At 34.9% G+C, this 27,479-nt stretch overlaps 1 protein-coding gene across 2 annotated transcripts in view; it reads right to left on the reverse strand.

Annotated features, from left to right (window-relative positions):
- Positions 1–2,007: 2,007 nt before the first annotated feature.
- Positions 2,008–27,479, reverse strand: part of MMP16 (matrix metallopeptidase 16) — a 269,481-nt gene continuing 244,009 nt past the window's right edge. For both annotated transcript variants that reach the window (XM_025871484.2, XM_073892939.1), the window contains 3 exons: positions 19,028–19,178; positions 9,281–9,396; positions 2,008–2,541 (listed from right to left, as the gene is read on the reverse strand). In XM_025871484.2, coding sequence (XP_025727269.1) covers positions 2,207–2,541; positions 9,281–9,396; positions 19,028–19,178 — 602 coding nt within the window. In that variant the 3' untranslated portion in view covers positions 2,008–2,206. The remainder of the gene's footprint in view (positions 2,542–9,280; positions 9,397–19,027; positions 19,179–27,479) is intronic.

A 27,479-nucleotide genomic window follows, 5' to 3' on the forward strand; every position in this document is an offset into this window, starting at 1 on the left:
GCCACACTGGCCATTCAAGTATTTTGAGGTTTTTTTTTTTTCCCCTATAGTTTTATATTTGTACTTAAAATGATGAATTTAGACTTGAAATTATATTAAAGGAAAATTAAAAGTCACTTCTACCTATAGGGCATTTTTCGAGTGTGCATGTAAATAGCAAAGTGTCCATCTGCAGATCCATCAACGCTTTCTCTCTCTCTACTCTAAGGAAACAGCTCATGCTTACTAGGGTTTTAGAGTACAATTAACACTCCAAAGGAGAAGCAATACCAGATTTCCTTCAGTTTGTGCCAGTTTGCAAGTTAAAGGTCAAAGGGCAAAGACACAGAACAGGACTCCTCAAGGAAAATTTTCACAGAAGACAATGTTTAAGTTGTTGTTAATGACAGTCAACAGATCAATAATCAAGTTCAAGGCAAGCTGTTCATTGTTTCAAAAGCTAATCCCCTCAAAAGCTGGCTTTCACACAAAGCCAATGTCTGACTCATGGGGTGCATTCCGTCTGACCATCTCTAATAAGTTCACAGCCCAGTGGCTGTAAAGCCTTTCACTGCAAGAAGCAGCTCCTAAAAATCAATAAAGAGGTCTGTCAGTTGCTGACTTTTCTCTAGGAAAAAAATATTGATACAAACCTGCTCTGCAGGTCACATGAAAATGACAATACTGCTGTTAGGACAAATTACACTCAACAATGAAATGCTTTGGTGGTCTCTTGGCTCTGTCAGTGATCAAATGGATGGCTAAATGCCAGAAGCCACACTAACCCTTTGAGAACTATGGTTGACATGCAATAGGTAATGTACTGGAGGATATTCATGCAATCTCAGAGTCATCATTTTAAGTCATTTTTAAAATGGCAATGCTAACTGCATGTACCAAGGCAAACTGAATTTTCATGCAATGGATTTTAAAACAGGAATTCAATATGTCTAAGGGAAAAAAGACTTAAGCTATTATAATCAGTTCTTCAAATAAAATTTCACTCTTAGCATTTTCTTAATAAAATATCTTTTTATTTGCCAGAAAAATTTTTGGCAAGTAACATTTCTGTTTACTATAAACGCATTTATGTAGTATCGCAAATCGCTTAAAAATTACATGGGGCTATAGGATATCTGTTTTAAAAACCTGAACTTCTTGAACCTGTGCCTGCTTTTACCATTGCCCAGTTCTATAATTTACCAGATAGCAAGACTGACAATCCTAAGACTCTGAAAGCTGGTCTGATAGTTCTCAAAGGGTTACACCAATGTATTACTAGTGTCACATATCCTTGTAAAATAACTGTCACTTTAAACCACTTTGGAGACATACTGCTTCTTGCTCTTAATGAATATTCCTGACAGACCCATGAAAGGCCTGGGGCAATGGCCTAATACAACTTGGGGAGATTATCACAATGATGTAGGGGTCAGGTGGCAGGAAGGGGATTAGAAACACTTCAAAACAATCAAAAGGTCCTGTTTGAATATAGCTATGAATATAAATGTGATGAAACATTGAGGACATAGCTGAGAACAGCTGTATAAAACGAAAAATGGATGTATTATTAAGGCTGTTACTATATTGCAGATATTTTGGCCCCTTGTTTGTTGGAAAATGGCTGTCCCAACAGTCTAAAGTCCTGCATGTGTATTCCAGATCTCCCACCTGACAAAAATGAAGTGTAGGAGACTATCCATAGCAGTCAGAGAGCTATCTTCTTTGGAGACAAAGCTGTTTTGGGTCTTCACACTTTCCTGAAAGTTCAATTGTGGGTTTTTTGTTTAACCTTTTTTTTCTTTGCTTTAAAGCAAAAAATTCATGGGTTTTTCCATTTTGCTTTTTTCCCCCAGATATGGGCTCAGACTTCAGAAGGAAAATAATATTAGAAACCTTTAAGAAGAATCTTTTCTTCTTTTTTTCCTCTTCTTTAGTTAATCCTGAAAATTTACTGGGCATTGAGCGTGCAGAGGAAAGGCCTAGAACTGAATGACAAAGAAAGACAAAGGACTGAAGAACGGCAGATACTGTGCATCATGGAAGCTTCCCCATGAGTGTATTTCCACTCATGTGCAGGACCAGCAACCCTCTGGGTTTGAAAGGTCAGCCCTGAATCAGGCTGCCACAAGCCTGCTCCTAGCTAGGAAACAGCATAACAGCTCTTGTCTTGAATCTCAAGTTACCACAAACTCCTGGAAAAGAAAGAAAGAAAAAAAACCCTACATCACACCCACTCTTGCATAGAGCGTTTACAGTACAGTATGTGGCGGGGTGTTCCTTTCCTCTTGAACTGGAACACAGTGTAAACCAATACAAGGAGGCATAAGGCCAAGATGCAGGGAATGACAATAGCTATGGCTTTCACAGTGCTGGCTGTGTTGTCCAGTTTGATGACAATGTCTACATCGTCTGGTGGGCTGTGTCCTTCTTTATCTCTGTCTGTTGGTCCATCACAGCCCATAAAATCCTTGAGGATGGATCTGGGATATCCAGGTTCTACTTTGAGTATCTGGTTGTTGAATTTCCAGTACTCCTTTCCTTTGTAGAAATACGTAAAGCCTAGAAGGGGAAACACACACACATAGGTACCACTTATTTTGAAAGTGTATATGTATAGAAATTCTTATTAACTTACATTAGGCTACTTTTTAAAAGATGTATTTTCTTTTTAAAGATTTTATTTATTTGACACAGAGAGCACAAGTAGGCAGAGCGGCAGGCAGAGGGAGAGGGAGAAGCAGGCTCTCTGCTGAGCAGGGAGCCCAGTGTGAGGCTCGATCCCAGGACCCTGGGATCATGACCTGAGCCGAAGGCAGTCGCTTAACCAACTGAGCCACCCAGGCACCCCTAAAAGATGTATTTTAAGGCCCTTCCATTTTGGTAGGAAGAAAACATTATCTTCAGCTTAGCTCTCTGTTGAAATAAATCTGGAGTTGTGCCCTCTAATGCCCATCTATGGAAAGCTTCGCCATGAGTCAAAATATCTATAGAGGACAGTTGAAAGATCATGCTGAACAAATCTACTCCTAGTCTGGAAAGAGAACTTTACCCTATTTCTTACTTGTAAGGTTGCAGTTTCAGATTTACCCATCAGGGTGATAATACCAACCTATTCTGAAATATGCTGAAACAGTTTTATGAATTGAAGCACTAGGTCCCTGCAGACTGCTGTTGAAGACACTGTACAATGCATTATGAGGAGGCCACTCCAGGAAACACCTCAGGGGAAATTTCTAATCATCTTAGTATTGGGAGCAGTTGTACTTAAACACTAGGTTTGCTTTTGTAATTTGGACAAGAAATCATAACAGCTCATAAGTCATGAAACGAGATGTTTTCTTTGCTAGGAATCTTAATAAGTAAATAGGTATTTAGGGTATTTTCTGCACTAACCTTATTTCTGACTCTAGATCATACCCATTTTGTCCCTACTCCTTTTGCCCTTTTCACTTAACGTTCTTATTTACTTACATAATAAAGGATTAATCGACTATAAATAAATCTATAATTCTATCTTTAATAGTTCCAACTAACATATTTCATGGGGGAGGATGTAGTATGTGGAAGGTTCATGTAACTAGCAATACATATGACTTATGTTCCAAAATTATGTATGCAGATAATTGACTTTGAAAGCTCGTGACAATTAAGCTACAGATATGTGTGTTTTTCTTAGAACTATTCTCTAAATTGTTGTTTTTGTTGGGGGAAAAAAAAAGTTTTTCTTTTCATCCAGAACTTCTTCATGTCAAGTTTCTTTGTGACTGCACTCATTGGACTTAATTCCTGCTTTGAGACAAACTTCAAGAAACCAAGAAGAAATATTTTAATGTTATCATTACTTAAAAACTATATTTTGGGAGCTATTTTGAACAGTATGCCTACTTTAGGGTTAGTAATCATTAATGAGGGTTTTCTTTATCCTGTATTATTAAACACCTATTATGGAAGAAGTATTGTGTTTAAAGCTCAGTAAAGACATATTTTAATCCTCATAACCACTCTGTCAAGTAGAATTATTTACCTATACTTTTCAGGCAAAGATACTGAGGCTTAGAGATAAGATGTCCAAGTCCTGGTGAAAGCAGAATTTAAATCTTGATCTAGTTCTAGACCTGAACACTTAATGATTTTTTTAAAAACTGTGTCCTTTAACAAACGCATCTTGATTAAACATCACAGGTTGTGATAGGTAAAACCCATACAACAAAAAACTCTGACACCTTTCAAAAAATTTCATCTAGGCTAGACCATCACTTCAGGTCACTTCATTTTGGAAGTAATTCTGTTCAATGCCATAAAAATCTGCTGTTGCCTTTCGTTTTGAAGGGCAATTTTGCAATCAGAGTAACATGCCAAGTGAAAACAGGTGATATAGATTCAAATATTTCAGCAGGGAGCTGGTATTTGATCACACTAATGAAATCCAATGTAATTACTCAACAAGCTTGGATGAAGAAATGTTGAGGACTTGCCAAATAACAGTACATTAGACAATCACTGTTGAATAATGGCATTGATTTAGAATTAAACAGACCTTCAGAACAGGTGAACATACTTCTTATATTTATAAACTGGAAACCAACAGCTGGAAGGGCCCTCATCTTTAATTTTTAGTCAAAGCTAATCACTGTGAACCTACCTGGTACCATACAAAAGTTCAGAAGTTTCCATTTTCATATTTATGGAGGCCAAATTTTATAGTAGCACACTCCATATAGAGGAGAATTGTAGTTTACTGAATATGCTTATTAGAGATAACACGTCTAGTCAGTAGAAGTTAAATAATAAAAGTATTTGAAAATAAGTGGACTGCAATAGAAATCTGTCAAAACTTAATCCCACAATATTCATCTCATTCAGTAATGAGAATATGAAATAGCAGTTGGTAGAAGAAATGTTTATGTACTCATTTTTTTTTCCTTTTTAAGAATAGCTTTGATGATATACTCCTGTAAGATGTTATGCTTATTAAGAATAGCAACATCAGATGAATTCTTACCCGAATTATTACTTGTTGAGAAATCCTGAGAAGGAATTCAGGGGGGCTATAATGTATTATGTGATCACTTTTTTTCTCCCATATTTGACCAGATTTTACTGGTGACTTTTCTATTGTTTAGTCCTAAAATGTAACGAGACACTGTCCATCATAATTCTCTTGTTCTAACTTAGATGTCCCTGGATGACAATGTCTGTGTGTTCTCTGTCTTCCACTTTTATATGTTTATTAGTAAGAAGTTAATTAGTATTTAATAAATGTGAATGAATAAACTGACTCTTGTGGAAATATGTGTTTGAATCATACTTGTACATTTTAACAGAGAATGAGAGTGGGGAGTAGGGACTTCAGCAAATCAACAGAATCAAGAGTCAAAACTAATTTAATAGGCTAAAATAGTCAAAACTGTTTTAACAGCAATCAGTAAGGTGAAAGACAACAGTCTGAAAAGTAGAGTCTTGTATTTGCCTTAAGATTGCATTTTCTAAGGAGGGAATATAGAATACCTAGGTGATATGGCTTGACAGCAATTAACATAGAAACAATTTGAAGGAGAGGGAATGAAGCAATTCTTTACTACAACTTTAGTATGTGTTAAAAACTCACTGTTGCTTAAAACATGGTCAAATAATGAGTGCCAAGAAGAAATCATTCCACTATATTCTGCATGAGTCAGATCTCATTTAGATTGTTGTATTTTCAAGGACTAAAAGTAAAGAGAAAAATGAAAAATACTTAAGATGGTTTTACAGGTGAAAAGCAGGAGGATGATGGCTCAGGAAGCTACATTCTGAGAAAGCCTGGATTTGTATAGTATGACAAGATGAAAAATTTAACCAGACATGACAGATAATCAGTTACTTTAATGATATACTGTAGAGAAAGGTGTTAACTTTTCCTCTTTGGAGGTAGTGCATTACAGCACATTCAGTGGGGCTCGACTGTTCTAGTTTCAAACCTCAAATATATAATCTTACCTTTTTTATGATTATGAATAAGTTACTTTAACTGATGCCAACTTACTTATTTATAAATAATAATATATGACATAAAAAGGTATTTATATTGGACAACTAAATTAGGTAATGACTTTATGTAGTATATCTGATACATGATAGGCATTCAATAAATAGCACAAGAATTCAAATTTCATTTGTAAAGATGGCAGAATTAATAGCAGTAGGTGTATATGGAGGCACGTTCCACCCTAATATGAAAAATATCCTTCAAAATTCTATAGGTGAGTTGCTGAATTTGTGGACTTCCATTTGTTTGTTTAAGATTATCACTAGAAGATTCCAAGGAAGTTCATGTGTATAGAGTTACAGGGGATTACTCTGAGTCAAAATATAAATATAAATGCATTTACTTAGTAATTTGAACTTGTTATCTTTCATACACAAACCTAAGGGAAGAAACTGTATAAAGTATGAATTTAAGGTAAGAAGCTACAAGCATGAAATTTGTAGATAATAAAAAGTGGAGAATTTGCTGTTGATAGACCAAAGCCTTCTAGATTCTTTGATATTGCTATTACAGAACAAGGGTTTCAGACAGATGAGAGATTGCCTCCAGGGAGGGAATTTTTAGAATAATGGGAGGGATAAAATTAATTTATACAACTAATATTTATTGAATGTTTAGTATGTGACTGCCTTCAAACAGTTTGCACTAGAGGGGATCATGAGCATATAAGCTGATCACTGTAATATGAGATTTGAGTACAAGAGATAGGATGATCACAAAAGGATATTCAAGGAGAATATTCTGAAAGATGAAGAGTGAGGTCAGTGTTGAGGGATATCAAAGAGGGGGCTGGACCAGGAAAGGTCTAGAAGACATAGAAATATTGCCGTTTCATCTGCAGTTTGTATTCATTTGTAAGCATTGATTTTCCCAAAATGCTTCATTTGTCAGTATTTTACAAAGTTATTTTTTGCTATGTGAAAAGAAATCATGAAATTCTGAATATAAGAAAACTGTTATTTATTTTTTTTCTTTTGTAATTGACCCTTGAGGTGGGAAGATCTTGGGGAAATGCTCTTGGAAGTCTCAGTCCTGTTTTGTACAACACATAAAATTTTCACTTCTGTGAAAATTGATAGTATTTTGTTAATTGTATTAATATAACATAAAAAGAATACAATCACATAGTCTAATTTAAAAATTTTGAGATGTTGCTTCATACTTGTTTAGAAACTATTTATGAAAGAGTTGATTCAGTTTAGAATATACTTCTCGGCACAATTTCACTGATTTATACTGAATGAATATTATTAAATATTCAGATGGAAAAAAATATGAAAAATCATGGGGCAGGGGTAGCAAGATTTTTTGTTATTTTTATATAAATATGATTTATTTCCAGAGAATCTAAATCAAATCTCAGGTATTAGTAGCCTTGTATATAGAAACAGGGAAAAAGAAAACTGTTAATGTGGTAAGGAATTAAGATTATGTGTATTATGTCTACTTTTTCAATCTTTTGAAACAATTTATTATTTATTTTAAAAGTTATTTTTATCTTAAAAGATAAACTCAGTTTAGAAAATTAATAAAATAAAGACAAGAAATAAGAAACTGTTACCAAACTTCCTAGAGTTAATAACACTGCAGTAAGATCTTGGTTGAATTTTCTTTGCACTATTTTTGCACGGAATGTGATAACTTTTATTGAAGACAGTCTAGAGCAGTGCTAAGACTTCTGTAAATATTAGCTAGAGTTGGTTTTATCTGGGCTTTAATAACCCCTTTATTCTAACCTCAAGAAATCTCCTCCCTCTAGTTTCTTCCTTGGTGACACCTATAATTCGTAGGGGTGATCTCAGTTTTCTGCCTCCATGTGATCATTTTTCAAATTTTTTTTTTCATTTCTTGGTCCTTTTCATCCTCATCTGCATAGTTGGAGTTTTGGGCCCTATTTTGATCTGATTAATTGCCTCCGATGTGACTGCACTGTTACTTCCTTCATTTTCTTATTGATATCCTTTTGACAGATATGTTTTCTTCTTTATCTGTCCTCTTCTATGGATTTTTGCTTTTATCACATACAGGCTCTGTATCTTAACTTGGTCCTTTAATTTTCTGAACCTATAGAATATACACAAAATCTATAATTCTCTACAAGTGCTATGATCAGGGTTTCAAGGTTCTTTTTGACTTTGCCTCTCCCTACAGCATATTACTTGTGGGGCACTATCATACAGAATGTAGTATGTCATTTCATATAACAAGGGTCAAAATAGTTTGTGTACTTTGACTTTTCTGACTGGTGTTTATTGGTCCTGGGTCACAGTTCCTTCAGGTTTACACTCAGTGTATAGTTGTCTTAAACTCAGGCAATATATGCTGATTGTTAATTATAATCTTCAGTGATGGTGTTTTTCATTTTCCTCCTATTCAGTTAACTTTCTTTCCTCATCTGATATACTTAATTTTGTTTTTGCAAATGATGTTTATTTTATTCTTGTTGCATATGTTACAGACTTTTCATGCTATTGAGGATGGGTATGGTATATAATTTTCTTATGGTTCTTATAAATCATTTGATGGGGTATGTTTTTTCTGTGTATTTCAGAATGATTTCTTTCCTTTGTTCTGGAATATTGTGTATAAATCCTATTTTGCATTATTACTATGGTTTATTCCTATTTACTGCTTTCTGAATGAGGAGAGAAATGTTGAGACTTTACATATGCCCACAGATAGGAGTATATGGATTTTCCCTCCCTTGGCTAACTTTCCACTTAGGATTTGGCTGAAACTCAAATCCTGAGATGGAGAGCAAGGAACGTGGTCAGCTCTCCGCTCTGCTTCTTGCTATTAAGCAATCATACAGTCACTTAGCCCAACTGTATTCAGTTGGGATCTTGCCTGTTTGCTGATACATGAAAAATTAAAATCTTCAACATGCATAATTGCCAGGTGTCTTTGTGTCTCAGCCCACACTTACAACATACCTTCCTTGTGACCAACTCCTGTCCTGTGTATGTCTGTTACTAACTTTATAGGAATTTTAATAGAAAAATAGGTGATGTTACTTTGAAGGTATCCACACCCTCCATTTTTAAAAATTGCCTTTATTTTTTTTCTCATAAACTAATACAAGCTGAGGTTAAAAAACATCTAGAGCATAATATTAAACATAAATCTAGGATGGAAAGTTCATGTAAATATAATACATTATAGCCCTAGTATGGTACTCCCTAATGATTTAATTTAACATAATGAAAAATTAGAATTCATTGTTGAAATATTTAGTAAACTCATGAAATATATAATGCACATGCTGCATACCATTTTCTTTGTGCACAAAGGCTCCTTGAGGAGATTCAGGGATACCTTTCCAGACTGTGATTGGTTTGGGATAGCCAGGATCCATGGTCTTCATTTCTTCACTGTATCTCCAATACCTAAAAAGGATAATAAACAAAACAAAACAAAAAAACACGTGCGTAGGGAAGGAAATTATGTATACACAGTAATAGCTAACACTCATTAAATCCTTGCTATATGCTATCTGTTAATGATTTACAGGACTGATTAAAAACGCTAGAAACACTGGACACAAACAGCATTCACTCTGTTTCTTGCACATGTTAAAAGTGGGTATTGTTATCGTATATTTTTTCAGTCTGCTAAAATTAATTTAAAAATTCTAGCTAAATACATTGTGGTTGCTAAATATATTTACGATTCAAAAAGGTATCACCAACCTATGGATAAATAAGAGGTCTCATGACTTTTTATAGATCTTTCTTTTTTTTAAATTTTAAGACTTTATTTGTTTATTGGAGAGAAAGAGCACAAGCAGGGGGAGAGGCAGGCAGAGGGAGAAGCAGGCTCCCTTGCTGAGCAAAGAGCCCGACGCGGGGCCCGATCCCAGGACCCTGAGACCATGACCTGAGCCAAAGGCAGACACCCAACTGACTGAGCCACCCAGGCACTCTTTTACAAATCCTAGGCAGCAGAGCACTTTTGTTTTTTTTTTGGAATCATCTTCAGCAGAATCTTGATTCATTTATTCATTCATTTATTCATTTAAGAAATATTTACGGAGTACCTTTTATGTTCCTGGCATATTTTATGTATCAGAGATATAACTTTGAACAAAACAGACATTCTCCAGCTCTCATCAGTCTTGTATTTTAGGATATGTATGGATTATAGGTAATAAAACAATTTATTAGTAAATACATACTGTGATAGGAGGTGGTAAGATTAAGAAAACAAGCAGATAAAGTTAGCTAGGAATATGGAGAAGAAATTTTAATTAGTGGACAGAGAGGTCCTTTCTTTATCAGACATTTGAGCAGAAAGAAGTGAGGTATAACATATATAGTTTTTGGGAGAAATACTTTCCAGGTAGAGGAACTAGTTAATGACAGTTACTGTGGCAAGCACAAACTTGGAGTACTTAAGCATCCACAAAGAGGCTGGGGTCACTAGTTTATTCTCATAAACTAAAATAAGCTGAGGTTAACATATGGATGAAAAGGTCAGAGTGGGAACCAGAGTCTAAGATTAGATAGACCTTTATACAATAGCAAAGCCTCTGGTTTTCCACTAAGGGATATGTGAAGCCAACACAGATTTTGAGCAGGGGAGCTTCAAGATATGGCTTATGTTTGGAAGGAACATGCTGGCTGCTGTGAGTTAAACAGACTTGAGGTAAAAATAGAAGCAGGGATACCAATTAGGATGTCACTGCAATAACCTTGGACTAGAATGTAAACTGTAGAGTTAATGATAATTCAAGAGATTGGAATATATTTTGAAGGAAAATCCCAAAGAGCTTACTAATGGATTGAATGCAGGATACGAGAGAAGGAAGTTGAGCATAACTCAAGAGTTTCGGGCCTGGGGCGCCTGGGTGGCTCAGTTGGTTAAGCGACTGCCTTCGGCTCAGGTCATGATCCTGGAGTCCCGGGATCGAGTCCCACATCGGGCTCCCTGCTCAGCAGGGAGTCTGCTCCCTCTGACCCTCTTCTCTCTCATGCTATCTCTCATTCTCTCTCTCTCAAATAAATAAATAAAATCTTAAAAAAAAAAAAAAGAGGGCGCCTGGGTGGCTCAGTTGGTTAAGCGACTGCCTTCAGCTCAGGTCATGATCCTGGAGTCCTGGGATCGAGTCCCGCATCAGGCTCCCTGCTCAGCGGGGAGTCTGCTTCTCCCTCTGACCCTCTTCCTTCTCGTGCTCTCTATCTCTCATTCTCTCTCTCTCAAATAAATAAATAAAATCTTAAAAAAAAAATAAAATAAAAAAAAAAAAAGAGTTTGGGGCCTGAACATGTGTGGAAGAATAATGTTGCCATTCAGTAAGATAAGGAAATGGGGGAAGGTAAGTTGGGTTGGTTTGAAGAATCATGAGTTTGGTTTTAGATATGTGAATTTCAGGTACCTGCAAGATATCAAAGTGAAGAATTGTTGATGAGGCAATTGGGTATATTGTAGACTTTAGGGCAGGTCTTGACTGGAGTCCTTAGTGTATAGATAGAAGAACAAATAAAAGGAAAACTTGCCAAGAGTCAGAACTCTCAGAACCCCATGCCTTCACAGGGTGGCCCATGAGCCACTCTCACAGAACTGCTAGACATCCAATGAATAAACTGTAACCAGACCTACTTTGGATCACTCATTATTGTTTAAAATGTTCTAAGAATTAAATGAGTTTATGTCCTGAATGTTCAAAAGGAATGACAAAACTGGGATGAAACCATTGACAGTTTCCAGTATATTGTATACTTTAAGGCAGGCATATGATCTATGCATTATCTCATTTAATCACAACAAACCTATGAGATAGTCATCATTGGCCCCTTTTAAGAGAGGAGAATTCTAAGAGGACAATGAGGGTTAGATTTATAACTAGTTCTATCTGATTTTAAAAGTCCCTATTCTTGGGGCACCTGGGTGGCTCAGTTGGTTAAATGTCTGCCTTTGGCTCAGGTCCTGGGATCGATCCCCACATCAGGCTCCCTGCTCAGTGGGGAGCCTGCTTCTCCCCTCCCTCTGCTGCTCCCCCTGCTTGTGCTCTCTCTGTCAAATAAATAAATAAAATCTTTTTTTTTAAAGTCCCTACTCTTTCCTCTGTGCACACCAAATATGTTTTCCAAATTTAAATTTATGTAACAACCTTTTGTCTTTTTTTCCACTAAATATCTCTTAACATCTGCTAAAGCTAATGTTTTACCAACACAGGTTTGGGAAGTGACATACTTAATGCATTATCTTGGGATTAGGCACTTCGGCTGAAATCAGATAAAAATAGTTTTTATGGTCTTTTCTGGATTTTTTTTATTCTAGGCCTATGGAAGATTCTTTATCTACAGAGTTGTGGGGTTTTGTACATTAGGTTTTGCTATAATTCCCTAGAAATATCCACTCAAGTAACATGTGGAATATTGGCAACTCTTCCATTTTCAATGTTTAAATGGAAAAGAGAAAAATATTATTTCAGAAAGTATTCCGATAAGTAACCACAAGGCAGATTTTATCCAAAAAGATAAATACCCTCTTATAGGTATTTGTTGCAGATTCTATCACAAGAAGATGAGAACAGATCCGATGGAAAGGTCAGGAAAAGCTTCATGGAGAAGACTGAGCTAATATAAAGGTGACTGGACCTGTCTTTCTGAAGACAAGTAGGCAGAATCATTAGCGTATTGTTCTACCAGTTTTGAAGTATATTTCTTTCACATTTAGTTCATGGGATCATCTGCTTTAAAAATATTTGTGAATATTCTTTTTCACCAAACATTCTGTGATGAGTATAGAATGGTTAAAGTGGTTGAGATCACGCTCAAAATTTCAAGATATCTTCTCTCAAGTAAATATTTCGGTGGGGTTTACAATATACGGCAACTAGTTCCTGCACTTGACCACAAAGAAAACCTCTCAGAGAGAACTAGTCAAATGCCTTATTTTTGGATTCTAAGAAACATTTTTTTCCACATTTTACATCACTAAAATCAGAATGCACTTGACAATAGATACTGTATCAAAGTTTACTTGGTAGGGTTTTTCCCTCCATGATAGATTAAATAATGACATATTTTACAATAAATACCATTTTTAGATATAAGCTATAACTTAAAGTAAGCTTTTACATATTGTTAAGCCAGAAGTTTGGAACAATTAAAAATCCTTGGGACAATGGGATCACACCCTGTATGTGAGTTAAGAAAGATTAACTACATACTTAGAAACTAGGGTTGTTCTCTGAGAAATAGTTGTAACAACGTTCTTGTAACAATACCAATAATTTATGTAGGTTTTTGTAGCTATAAAGTAAATTTATACACATACATTGTTTTATTTTTCATTTAAATCCCTCAACAATCTTTTATATTGCATATTACAGTGTTTTCTGTGATGATGTCCTAAACATAGATTTAGTATGTATGGTCACTCAACTCAGTCAATGCTAGAGCATTAAAAGATAATGATTTAATCACATTTGCTCTTCTGAAATGTTGCAGAGTTGAGACTCTAATGCTGTTGGGTTCATAGTTTAGCATATTACTGTTATTGTTTCCCTTGGCAGGGCATTGTTACTCTTAGTGCTGTCTCTCAAACTCTTAAGATATATTGCTTGAGTCTAATTTCCTTCTTTTCTCCTTCTGTTCATTCATAGATCCATTGACCCATCAATACTTTTTTGAGCCAGGCACATAAGATTCATAGAGATCACATTTCAAGGAAACATAAATGGAATGTGAATTTTATTACACTCTCTTGTAGGAACATAATTCTGGTATGAATTTATCAGAATTTTTCTCTTTCATCACTAACAGATAATGCAAAACTATAATTTGGGATCATTTCACAATCTCTGAAATACTCAACATAGGCTTGGACCCTCAGGTTATCTGCTGTGTGGCAGCTTTGATATATATCCAGTAAACTTGAATGTGTATAGTTAGAATCATCTAACTACATTCAGAGCTGCCTTATAAGAGGTGCTGAGGCTTATTCATAAATACAGGTTTGCATTTTAATTTCCAACATATTTAAACATATTTTGGTGTAAACAAAAAGCTCATCCCACTGATTTTTTTTCTTCCTGAAAAATGAGCTTAGGGGTTCATTGAGAAGCATATTAACATATTCAGATGAAACCTGTGTAAATGAACCATTTGAGGGGTTACAACTTGGGTATTATAATGGAAAAAATTGGAATTTTGGCAGGAGAGTCAGCAAATGATAAAAGCTATTTTAAGTTCTTCTTCTGATATATCCGTTATCTCTACTTTAGAATTATGACTTTAAATTGCTGATTCTTTGAGAAAAGCATTGTGAATCAATGCTTCAAAATAAATAATTAGAAATGAGATTTATTCATCATTTTTTTTTTACTTGATCATGGGTTATATCCATAAGAGACAAAAACTGTCCATGTAATGGTATACAACATTTTGTTAAACACTTTCTCTGCTAAGGAAAAAAAAGTTATAGAAAATTCTAGAATGCCATACTTTAATGGGATGTTGCTGGATACTGAATTCAAACTGAACAAAAAGTGGCTCCAAGGGTTATTTCACATGACACAGCCATTTCTTCATCCTACTTTGTCTCATTTCTGTACTACAGAGCCAAGACCACTTGCTTCTCTTAGGTTACACAAAATATAGGACCATTTCTTTTTTTCATACCCAAGTAGTTATACAAAAATCCCACTTTTCAGAAACATTCTTAAACATGTAACAGAATTAGAAATATCAATTTATACTGTGTTGGATGATTTAAAAAACTTATTGAGTAATTACTTCATAAACACACAAGTTAAGCTGGAGGAAATAAATATGTTTTTCTGTTTGACTATTAGTGGTAATAATAATAAAAACCAAAGTGGATCTAAATTTTGTCTTTCATTGAAAATATCTTAAAACTCAAGCTTAGAATGAAATATGGCAATAGAGTCCTGTGTATATTTGTGAGAAGATGCTGAGAGATGATTTAGAAACATAGCATTTTAGAGTTAAATGCTAGGAGGATCCAAAATGTATCTGAGTATCAAATTGTAGTGTATTAAAAAAAGGGCAAGTAGGAATCTGAGGAACTAAGTTCCAGGCTATATGTAAAATAGTGAAATAGTGGAAATTTTAATCTGACTTTATAGATCTATTTAAAGAGCCATCATTTCAACTATTCTTCTTTAGCTAGCTCTTAAATACTTAGGAGATTTGATGTAGGCCCCTGCTTTTAATACAAATTATGTCAATCATTCTCCAATGTATACCTCAGACTGATCTTTCCACTGAGAAGCAAACTCAATTATCCAAGTACCTACTTGATTCCTCCAGTTGGCGTGTAAAACAGGCATCTCAATCTAAAGAGGAACATTTCAATCCTTTAATCCCTTTTCCCCAATATTCCTTCCCCTGTCTGCCCTATTTCCAGAAATGGCACCATCTACTCAATTTTTCAGGTGAAAGACCTAGAAGTTATCTTTAATTTTCTTTTTTCTCACCCCTAAGATCCAAGCCATAAAAAAGACTTGTTCTGATTACATTCAAAATATATCCTGTACCCACCCTTTTTGCTCTATCTCCACTACCACCATCATATCTCCCTGTACTATTCCAGCAACCTGCCAGTTACCCTCTTTGCTTCCACTCCTGAAGCCCATTCTTCACACAGAAACCACAGTGATGTTTGTGAATACATAAGATCATTTCCCTTTCCTGTTGAAAATTCTCCAATGCCTTTCCATTGTACTTAAAATAAAATCCATCTTTGCTATGATCTATAGGGCCCCAAATAATCTGGTCCCTGCTTACCTATTTGACTTCCTGGTTTACCACTTAACTTGCTATTCTCTAGACACAATGTTTTAACTGATTTAAACCTTGCGGTATTATTGCTTTTGCACTACTACGTCATCTGCCTACAATATATTGTTCCAAACAGCTTCATGTGGCTGAAACTTCACCCGTTCAAATCCCCACTTTAGTGTCCCCTTCATAAGTGAGGGCTTCTCTGACTTCCACACTAATTTTCTAACTGTTCCTTACTACCCATGAGTCTCTATCACATTGTCACTTTACTTTATTTCTTTGTAGCTTTTCTCAACATTAAAGTTTCAGGCTCATTTACTTGTTTACTGTTTACTATTGTCTCCTTTAATAGAAGTTAAGTGCCATGGGAGCAGAAGCCTTGTGGTCCTTTCCAGCACAGGTCACATCATATGTGCTCAAAATATTTTTTTGAATAAATGAATGAGGGCTAAGCCAGGACTACTATAGAAATCTTAAGGAAGTAGGAATTAGAGCTATTGAGAATGGAAAAGGCTGTCTCATAGTCATACTGTCACCATGGGCAGTTGGGTTAGAGTAGGATGAATTCCTGTGGAGTATAATTGAGTGTGTCTACACATTGGATGGGACGTGAACAAGATGCAGGGCTGACATATGGTAGCACTTGGACCAAATCTAATTTAAAGCTGTGCTTTGTTTGTCTAGCAAATTAAATAAATGATTCTGGTTTTGAGTGCTTTTCTAGTGTATTTGTACTTTCCAGCTCACTACAGTACCCATCACTCCCTACTACTGCCTTACATATTATTGCTGTATCCAGTAGTTTATTTCTTATTTGCCCAGCCCTTTAAAGCAATTGAGTTTTTTATACCTGGACTAGATTACCTCTAAAACCCTTTCTAATCTTAGCCTTGGAGAAATAGAAAGCTATTAATCGACACCCACCCCCCCAACCCGCCCTGCCACCCTCCTTAAGCAGAAAGAAGGCAGTGGGAGAAAGAGAAGGAAGGACAAAACAATTTTCAGTGTTTTCTCTCAAAAATATACATAGAAAATAAATAAAACATTAAAATTTGGTAAGTATTAAAAATATAGAGTATCTATAAGGAAGAAAGATACACTGACTTCATATATAAAAGTGACAGCCAAATTGTTGTTTGTTTCCGTTATAGGTAGTTTAATGTCTTGTCCACATATTTTTAATCCAGAATGAATATATTGGTAAATTGTGATTCTGGAATTATAGAATTATGTGAATATGAAGTAATCTGCTTACAAAACATCTATGACTTATGAAATCTTACACAAGATCACACACATGGAAATTAATTGGATTCCTACTTTTAAATATTTTTAAACCTATAAAACCAATTATTTAGGCAGAGCTCAAAGTATTTCTTCTATATATTTTGTTATATTTGCATGTAGCTTCTCAAGTAGGAAACAAATGAACTAAAACTCCTTTTCCTATTTACTATTGCCTTTATTTTAGTATGAATTTGGTATCTAACCTTCATTGATTTCACTGATTTGAGGCAGTGCGCATTTAGTTTCTAAACTTAATTTTTTCAATAAGTGCTAAATTTTTATATTGGAAACATTTTAAAAGTAATGCCTGCATGTATGAAAAAAACTATGCTATCTGATAATAGAGTGGCAGTTTTTATTACCATCTGTGTAATCCTGTGAAAACTGTTGCATGAAAGCTAAGCTTCATGTTCTGTCCTGCAGAAATGTGTTTTGTCAGCCTTTTGTTTCTACACCTTTCTCCAAAAACAAACAAAAAAACCCAAAACAATAAAAAAACTCCTTATTGAACCTGGTCCTGAAAGAGTACATCCAAGCAATTAAATCAGCCGCGGACTTAAACTCTAACAACCTTCAGGGTTGTTATTTTAAAGAATATGTTCTAAATTTGCAGATTTATTTTCATTAGTGGTCACCATGCTGTAGCCAGCAATTTCTTCATGCTTCTATCATACTCTATTACACTTATATCTTGCTGAGAATCATATACTTTTTGTGGCTATAAATAGCATCTCCTTTAATAAAATTTTTGTTTGATAGACCTTTTATGTTTTGTGATTTTGTAATCATTTAGCACCTTAGTTTCATGATCGTGTATTAAAACATTTTGTTATAGAAGTATATACAAATCAAATATATAGAGAGCTAGCAACAGAATAAATTGAAAAGTATACATTCTTATCCATGGAGAAAAATTATAGGAGTTTTTGGTTCACAGATAAAGCTCAATGTTTGAAATCAATGTTAAAAATTGCAAATTGTAAAATAAAGTTTTTATACTCACACAGTTTTCTCCTAAAGTTGGAGACAGTTTATAAGGTTATACTATGCGAAGATTATATGGCAAACTCAGTACTAGCTAGATGGGCATTAAAGCCTGTTGTTCATATGTGTGTTTATGTGTAAGGATGTGTATTTTTAATTTACTATAAAACTCAGTAAAATGCATACTTAAGTCCTCCTACATACTAATAAAAATTATATTGAGTGTCACATTTGACCCAGCTAGTAATAGTGTAATTAAAAATTTATTTTTCATCTCTATTACTTTTTCTACCTAATATTAATTTAAATTAATAAAAAATATAGACTTCAAGTTGCATTTTATGTGTAATTTATATCAAAGGTACACAGGAGTGAAGCTATGTATGCCTAGTAGATGCTACAAGTCATAAGACTAACAGTTCACTTAATTTTTACTAATGTCATAAAAAAAGGAAAGGAAAGGAAAGGAAAAGAAATGAAAGAGAGTTGCAGGGAAGAGAGTTTACACTTTAAGCTAAGTGACTGACTTGTTGGTACCTAAATAATTAGCTTCTTAAGAAATAGAACTCATGACTAAACTGAAATTGTTTGAAAACATTTACAATTAACAGCATGCAAAGTATAAAAATTTAACTTTCAATATGAAAGCAAAAAAAAAAAGCCTTTGTGAAAATGTGTTTTTTAAATAAAGTTAAGTAAAATGACAAGAAAATGCATTGTAAGACACATACACATTGCCTACACAGATTTATAGGCATGTTAAGCTTATGCAGAAGAGGAAGAATACATATATTCATAAGAAGGTCATATTATTTAGGTATGTTACAGGAAGATTTATCTTGAATATTATTTAAAAATATGTTAAAATATTTTTGATTTCATTAATTATCTTTATATTCACACAGATTCTTAATCAACAGTCTATTATAGAGTAGAAATATTAACTTCTGTAAACATTAGTTAACTATTTTCCTCATGTGAAATGTGTACTGACCTGTCCCCCTTGAAGAAATAGGTTTTCCCAACATCTTCCCACCAAATGGCTGAATCAATACCATGCGGGGGAATTCCACTTCCAAGAGTAATCAAGTCATGAGGATAACCAGGTTGAAGAGTTGTATCCTTAAATACCCAGTATTTGTTACCTGTATGAAATAAGTGCAAATGCAGAATATAATAATTTAATATCAGAAAATAGAATATATCTATTAATACAGTGAATTTAAAGTTATTTTACATGAAATCCATAAAATAAGTAGTAGTCACATTTGGAATACAGACGTTATTATTAGAAGATTATCTTCAAAAGTGGATAAAATGAGTAACTATTTAACAATATAATTAGAATTTGTGAATTAATTTAAGAAATAAAAAAGATCTACAACTTGCCATAATACAACAATTCTGAATCAAGAATCAGGATTTTTCCTCTAGGAATTAGACATGCTATTTTTATTTAAGGCTAAATCATTACTGTGTTTTGTGCATTCTGTATATCCTCAGGTTGCTTTATTGTTATAACCTTTACTCTATTGAAACACATCCTCTAAGCTGGTCCTCTCCTATTACAAACATTCACAAGTTCCTTTAATCTTAGAAAGTCATCCTTCTTTGACCCTATGCCCTTTTTTAACTGTTATACTATCCCTCTCTTTAATAAGAGCCGTATTCTAGGGGAGGAGAATTCTAACCCTAACCTTGTTTGGAATTGCTAGAGTATGGCAATATTAAGAAGACAAACTTGAGTCAGTTTTATTGCTGTTTTGAAATTACAACACACTTCCTCATGTCCTGTACCGTGCCTAACACTCCCCTCTTTGGTATGCCTCTCAAGTAGTCTATAACCATTCCTCACTCCACTGAAAACTGATTTAACACTTACTTTCCACTGAAAACTTTTGTTCTAGAGTCAGCAATGTCTTTCAAGGAAATAATTCTCTACCCTTATCTATTGACACAATTGCTCACTTAAATCACTTCTCTCTCTAAGCTGCTAGAAAACCATTTTTGGGGGTGGGGGGGTCTTTTTCCTCCAGCTGCTCCATTCTGGGCTTTTTCTCCCCCCACTCAGTCCTTAAATGTTGACATTTCCTAGGGCTTTGTTCTCTGACCTCCTCTCTTCTTATTCCAAATCAGGAGGTAGGAGGTAAGGGTGGGGGTCCCAAACTTAAATACTTACAAGGGCCAGGTAGGAGTGGAGGGAGTGGGCTATTCAAATATTGAGACACTTTAATGAAAGTCAGCAAACATACTTTGCCCTAAATGTCTATCTCCCCTCAAACCCACACCCCAAGACTTCTTCCCCTGGTCCTTCTGGATCTTTCTGCAATTAGTATCTCTTATCACTAACTCCTTCTGGGGTTAGCATCTGGTGAAGTAAAACAGTTAATATCTATTAATATCTGACAAAGTATCCTATGTTCTTTCTAATAGATGTAAGCCTTACTTGTTAGAATATTTCATTACTACTCCTAGATGAGGACTATGATAGCCTGTAGCATTCATGTTACACCTTAAGGAAATAAAAAAAAAATTAAAAACATGTTCCTGCCTAAAACAACACAACACAAAGCAAAAATATCATGTTTTCAGGCTAGATTTAGTTAGGTGTCTCTAGTTTGTAACAGGAGTAATCTTATTTACTTCAAGAGCCTCTACTACCATTTGATATCATTTTTAAAAAACAACATTTATTAAGTACCTTCAGTGTCCAATTATCATGTTAGGTACTAAGGATACTAAAGAGAACAAGACAGACCTGTTCACTATAGTGATCATCCTGCATTCTAGTCGATTGGGCAGATGAAAACCAAATATACAAAAATATAATTGTAGTAGTTGAAAAACTACTGGATGCTACAAAGGAAATACATCAGGGGCTGAGAAAAAAGAAATCCCAAGGGGGAAATTCCTTTAAGTAAGGCGATCAGGAAAGCCTCTCTGAAGAAATAACACTTAAACCAAAATTTAAAGAAAGAGAAGAAGATGATATCTCTGTGCTGAATGTCAGGAACAGTATCCCAAGCAAAGGAGTTTGGTATGATTAAAAATGAAAAGATCAGTGGTGTGTAATGAACAAGAAGAGAGTGGTACTGCAAACGTATATGGTAGGTTTCAGTCTTATTTTGAGTGACTGGGAAACCATCAAAGAGATAAAATTAATGGAGGGATGTGATCTGTTTTATATTTTCAAAACATGACTTTTGTCTTTTGTGGAAAATGGACTATAAAGAGAAGAATGGAAATGAGAAGATCCATCAATGGTCTTTTGCAAGAATTAATTGAATCATTCATCGACAACTTAGTAAACTTATTAGGAAGTATTCTAGGCACTGGAGATGTAGCAGTGAATAAGAAAGGCAACACGTCTGCCTCTTGGAGCTTAAATTCTAGGGAAGGGGTATGGGAAAACTGACCTTAAACAAGAAAACAAAGGTAATTTCAGAGAGAAAAGTATTTTAAAGATACAGAAAAAAATACATTAATGTAAAAGTGATGGCGTTGGGTGGAGGGGTTGCTTGTACTGGACACAGGAAAGATCCCTTTATTCAGATGACATGTGAATTGTAATTTACATAATTCAAAAAAGCCAGCACAGTGAATATAGTTTGAAGGGGTAGAAACACCAAGGACAAATGCCCTAATGGGAAGAACCTTGTTAGAGAGCTAGACCACAATGTCGTAGGAATATGCTAAGGACAGAGGTAAGGATCATGTGGTCTTTGTCAAAATCTAAACTTCATTTTAAGTGAAATAAGAAGCCACCAAATAGTTAAAAAGTTCTTTGCTAATAGCCTGTAACAAGGTGACAGCAATAGTCATGGAAGAAAGAAAATGGAGTCATGCCACATTTTGGAGATGGAATTGATAGACATTGCCTTTGGGCTGGCTGTGGGGAATTAAGAAAAGATAGTAACAAGGATAATCTTCAAGTTCTGACTTTTCTAAACAAGAGAATAATAACGATATAAAATAAGCCAAAGAAGACTGGGGTGTATGGGCTATAAGGATTTCAAACTGAGAGTTTGAGATGTGAAGTAAGCAACTGGATACGTGAGTTTGAAGATTACAGTTTGTAAGTCACAAGCATAAATATGGTATTTATTAATTTAGGGTTTGAAGAAATTATCCAGTGAAGAATATATGGAGAAGATAAAGAGGAACCAAAACTGGGCTTCTAGAAATATATGGCCCTCAAAGAGATCACAAGGGAAGAGGTAAGAGTAGGCAAATGCAAAGGACGTAGAAGAGGCAGGGAGGAAGACTAAAGTAAAAGAAAACCTTAGAAGCCAAAAAAGAGAGTGGTCATAAATGGCTATCTCTAATCCAAATAGCTCTTGAGAGCCAAACAGTATATAGAGCTACCTACTGGGATTTTCGACAAAGTTGACCCATAAGTTCAAATTTGAACTCATCAAAGGACCGTTCTTCCCGTTTTCCCTATTTGGGTAGATGGCCTGCTAATTACTCAATGCATCACATCAGAAACCTCCCTGTTTATTATGTTTCATATCTGATGGATCATTACAGTCAGCTGCTTTGATTTCTAAACTTTTCCTTAAACCTCTCCCCTGCAGTTCATTCTTATTGCCACTGATATAGGTAAACTTTTCAATTATCCCTTCTGAAGGTAATTGTTTTTTTCACAAGCTCTGAAGTAGGTCCCACTATTCTCCATATCTTCTCTCTATATTACCATCCAAGGTTAGAGCCAGTCAAAATGCTGCAGCGTTATGGATCATAGTTTAGGCAGATGAGCAGAGATGAGCAGAGCCATTCATTTTTCTTTCTTGGGAATGTGACCCAGGAAATATTGAGAGACATTCCACTCAGCAGAAGGAAATGCCTATTCATTATATAGTATGAGGCTCGAAGAGCATGATGGCCATAGGCAAGCATACCTTATGAGGATATATAAACTGAGTAACCAGAGAAAGGAACTGAAAGAGAAAAGAGAATGGAGTAGATGCAAAGAGCAAAGCTACAAACAGGGAGAGACCAGGAGGCTTATTAGAGAAATGGCAAGTGTAGCCAGTTCTTGAATGACTTCCTGTTACACACCCGCCCCTAAACTCAATTAATCTGGTTGGGTTTATTTTTCTTTTAACTGAGTAATTATTGTTCGGTTTTAATTTTTGGCCATCCAAAAATCACACAAGGTATGAGATATGCTTGAGCCCCAAGTCTGTTAGCCAAAGTCCTGGCTTTTAGCCAGGGCACCATAGTGTCTTCCATCCATGTGCCTTAAGAGCAACACTTTTGTTTTCTAGCTTGTATTATTTCAATAACCTCCTTTCTTATCTCCTTGCCTTCAGTCCCACTTTTATCTGTCTTCCACAAGGTCATTAAAGTGATCTCTCTAAGATGCATACCTGATTTTATCTCTCTTTTGTTTAAAATTTTCAGTGGTTTACCATTGCATTCGGCATAAAACACAAACTCATCTATATGTCATCTCAAGATTCTTCTCAATATGAGTCTCTTATTTCATCTACATTTCATTTATTTCCATTTCTGGAAAATAGGTATGACTTTTTCAAAACTTAGCTTAACATCATTTCTCTGGAAAGCAGTTACTATCTGAATAAGGTGGGCCTCTTACATTGACAAAGTATGTAGTCTTCCCCTTTACCATATTACTTAGTATACTTTTAGTACATATAACTTAGTGCTTTAATGGATCACAAGGCTGCCACCTGCTGTAGGCTGTGCGCAACTTGAGGGACAAACACTGTGTCTGACACCATTATATATAATGCCTGGAAAGTAGTAGGTGCTTAATAAATGGTTATTAATTCAAAGATATATGTTTAATTTTACATGAATAACCAAATATAAGATCAAAACAAAAATGAAAAGGCTACATAAATAACATTGTAGGCCTTAGTCTTGAATCTTGTTAGTAAAGCAGAAAAAAAAATGAGTTTTCTAACCACTAACAAGTCAGAAAATAAAAAGGCATGTCCCAGTATTGTGTTGGAGGGCCATTTAAGTAATTATATTTAACTGTGCGTTGGGAAATACTATCATAAAAATATACCCCTATCCTGAGCCATTGTTTAATCTGAATATTTTCTAAAGAAAAAAATACCCCAAGGGCCCAGATCACTTTCTTGCCAGAGTTAGTGAGATGGAAAATCCAGACAACTGTTTCCCAGCTTGCTCAATATTTTAGTCCTATCTCTGTAGCATTTAAAATAGAAAGTCTTAAAACAATACAATAAAAAGAAAGTTCTGTTCTATGTTAGCCTCTACCTCAGTGACTATTGCATTCTTTCTTTTCATCTCAGTTTTATTTAGGAAAGGATAATATAGTACCAGTGCCCTCCATGCTTGCTATTTAGAGTAAACCTGTTATCTGCTAAACTCGGTTGGTTATGTCTTCTTTTAAGCAGCAACATTCTATTAAACTTTATACTACTTCTGTTTATAGTTCCTTATCTCTAACCTATCCATGAAAATTTCTTCATACTTTTTCCAGGCCTTGTACAGTGATATCACTAGGCTCACGGATACCCAGGATGCCCTGGTGCAGGTAGCATGAGAGTATGTTCACAGAACCCTAGTTTATGTTTTCCAGGGTTTCTCAGAAGGGAATAATATGTGAAAAAAGAAAAAGAGTACAGTTCTTCCAGGAAATTCTTGTTTTTTTTTTTTTAAAAAAGAAAAAAATGTGTTTCAGAAGTACTTCCCTATACTGTTGGTCAAGAGTTTTCAGTCAATAAAAGGGAGAAACAATGAGCCTCACACTGTTAATAATCAAGGACTTTGTATAGAAGATTAGCATTCAATTAGCATTTTTCCCCCTGTTGGGAACATACAGCAGGGGATTTTTTTTTTCCTTTTTAATGCACTCATATTCCCTTCAAAAAACAAAGCAAAACAGAAAACTCATGAGCAAACATTTCCTATAGAATTATATGATGAGATCCCAGCAGTTATACACAAAAAAATTAAGAAATACAACACCTTGCCTGCTGAGTATTTGTGGCTTAGAATTTAAGAAAATAACTCAACAAAGATTATGAATTACACAGTTAAATCTCCAGGTGTTTATTAATAACACCTAATTAATACAATTATACAATTCCTTTTGTATCTTGATAAGACTTTCACATGACAAAGTTGAAGTAACTTTGTTTCTCTTGTTAATATTTTTAAGTATGGGAGATTCATATGCAACTTTTTTTTTTTTTAACATTGGAGAGGTAGATTTTTAACGACCTTACCATCAGATGGTCTGATTCTCAAGGAAAATATTGCCTCTTTGGCATAATGAAGGCATTTACTGGATTTCCTATGAGGTTCACATATTCTGGAGCAAGTGGAAAGAACTGGTCCTTACTGACATTGTACTTGGCAGAATGCAGAGGAAAATATCAACAAGTCTGAGTTAAAGACAGAGAAGCTTTATAAATAAAAAGAATAATCTCAAAGAATGTTTACCGTTGGAGACAACTTTACAGACCACCTATTCCAGTAATTCACCAATGAGATTCATCCATCCATCCATCCATCCATCCATCCAATGTCTGTTTATTAAGAGCCTCTTATAGCCAGTCACTAAGCTAGGACTGTAGATACCAGTGAAAGAAACAGATTCTTGCTCTTATAAAGCTGCCGGAGCAGCAGAGGAAACAGGCACTAAGCAAATAATCCCTTGAAAAAATTTTAAATTATATGGTTATTCCTACAAGGAAAACTGTATTTTCTAATGACTTTTTAAAATTTTTATCAAGCTAAGATTTGTACATGCTTTTCTAACACCCTTGCACTGGCGCATTGTTACTAATGGGAGTGCACTGTATTGTTCAGATGTACCGGATCAGAAAAATGGTTGAGAATCCAGCCTAACACATTTATTTTACAGGCCAAAGAAGTGAAGTGATGTGCTTAAAAGCACACAACCAATAGCTAATATATTTGTACTACAGTCCAGGTATTTTAATTCAGTGCTCAACTTGCTATTCCAAATGGACTCTCTCAATAGAACACATTTATACTCTGGCTTTCAGAATTGTGATGATTTTCTGCTTCCTTCCTGCTTTATCAAGTAATCATTCCATATTTATTATTGGAAGTATTTATTAATTAATCCACTGTATTCTGCTCATGCCTTGTTCATTGTATCCTCAGTAATTAGATACCCTTTATAATTTATTAACTAAAAAAATCAACTCTATTTTTGTCTTGTGGAGGCCACAAACTCTCCTTACACATTTATATTTTGTATCTTTTATTACAACATTGGTTAGTAAACTAGGGCCACCAGTTTTTGTAAATAAAATTTTATCAGAATGCAGTCACATCTATTTATTACAGATGGTCTAGTCTGCTTTCACCCTACAATGACAGAGTTTAGTAGTTATGATTGAAAAACCATATGATCCACAAAGCCAAACATATTTGCTATGTGTCCTTTTACATTAAAGAGAACATTAGTTCCTTAAAGGCTGGATTTTCTTCATATAAAAGAAGACTGCACTTAGATTACTTAATAACTATCGTTTATTGGGCTAATTATTGTTCAACATTGACATATTGTTAGAGAACACTTCAGGGATTTAAAAAAAGTAATAAAGAATTAATATTTTTTGTATTAGATTCTATGGCTTAGTGGAACATCAAACAGCCTTGAAAGCAGATAGAACTAAGGGGTGACAGCTCTGCCAATTGTTCGCTGTGAGATCTTGGGCAAGTAACTAAATCTGAATCTTCCTTTCCTATTTCATACATTAGATACTAGCACCTCCCATTCAGAGACCTGGAAATAAGGAGAATCAAATGTATAATATACCCATACTATACTCAGATCACGGTACCCAATATATGGCACTTACTATTTTTATATAATGCAATATCCTACTGTTCAAATTTGCTTGATACCAATTCAAATAAATAATATCAATAATAAATGATTAAGTACACTGATCTATGTTAGTGCCAATTATTTGAATTAAGTTCTATATTCTATATTGTTTATAGGCTGCTTACTCAAGAAATTTGAACAAATACCCAACTATGGAGGTTGTACGACTTATTACCAGCACTTATTTTGCCAGGTTCTACAATATCATTTAGTAAGCAGAGAGTTTTGAATATTTCCACAAATGTGGCAGCCACTGACTTGGCAGCTTATTAAACTTCTCTTCAAGAAAGAACTGGCCTATTAATCAACCAAATGCCTTTGGATCTGATAACGGGGCCAAGAAGTCAGCTAAGTGCCTTGGGATGGGCCAAAGCCCTGCTCTTTTTGGGCAGCATCCAGCCAATGACTGAGCATGGCACATCCTAAATCCTGGCCATTTCTACTCTACGTGAGACTCCTCGAACAGGCAGTCTTTGCTCTCGAGCTCCTCGTTTGGTCCGCCAAGACCCTGTCACATCTACAGCATAGTCCAAGGCTTCCCAGGCTAGTCTTGCCTTTTCCCTCTTTACTTTTCAGA

Source organism: Callorhinus ursinus, unplaced genomic scaffold (genome assembly GCF_003265705.2).
Source record: "Callorhinus ursinus isolate GAN/ISIS: 27379988/994484 unplaced genomic scaffold, GSC_fseal_2.0 scaffold5, whole genome shotgun sequence".
NCBI lineage: Eukaryota > Metazoa > Chordata > Mammalia > Carnivora > Otariidae > Callorhinus > Callorhinus ursinus.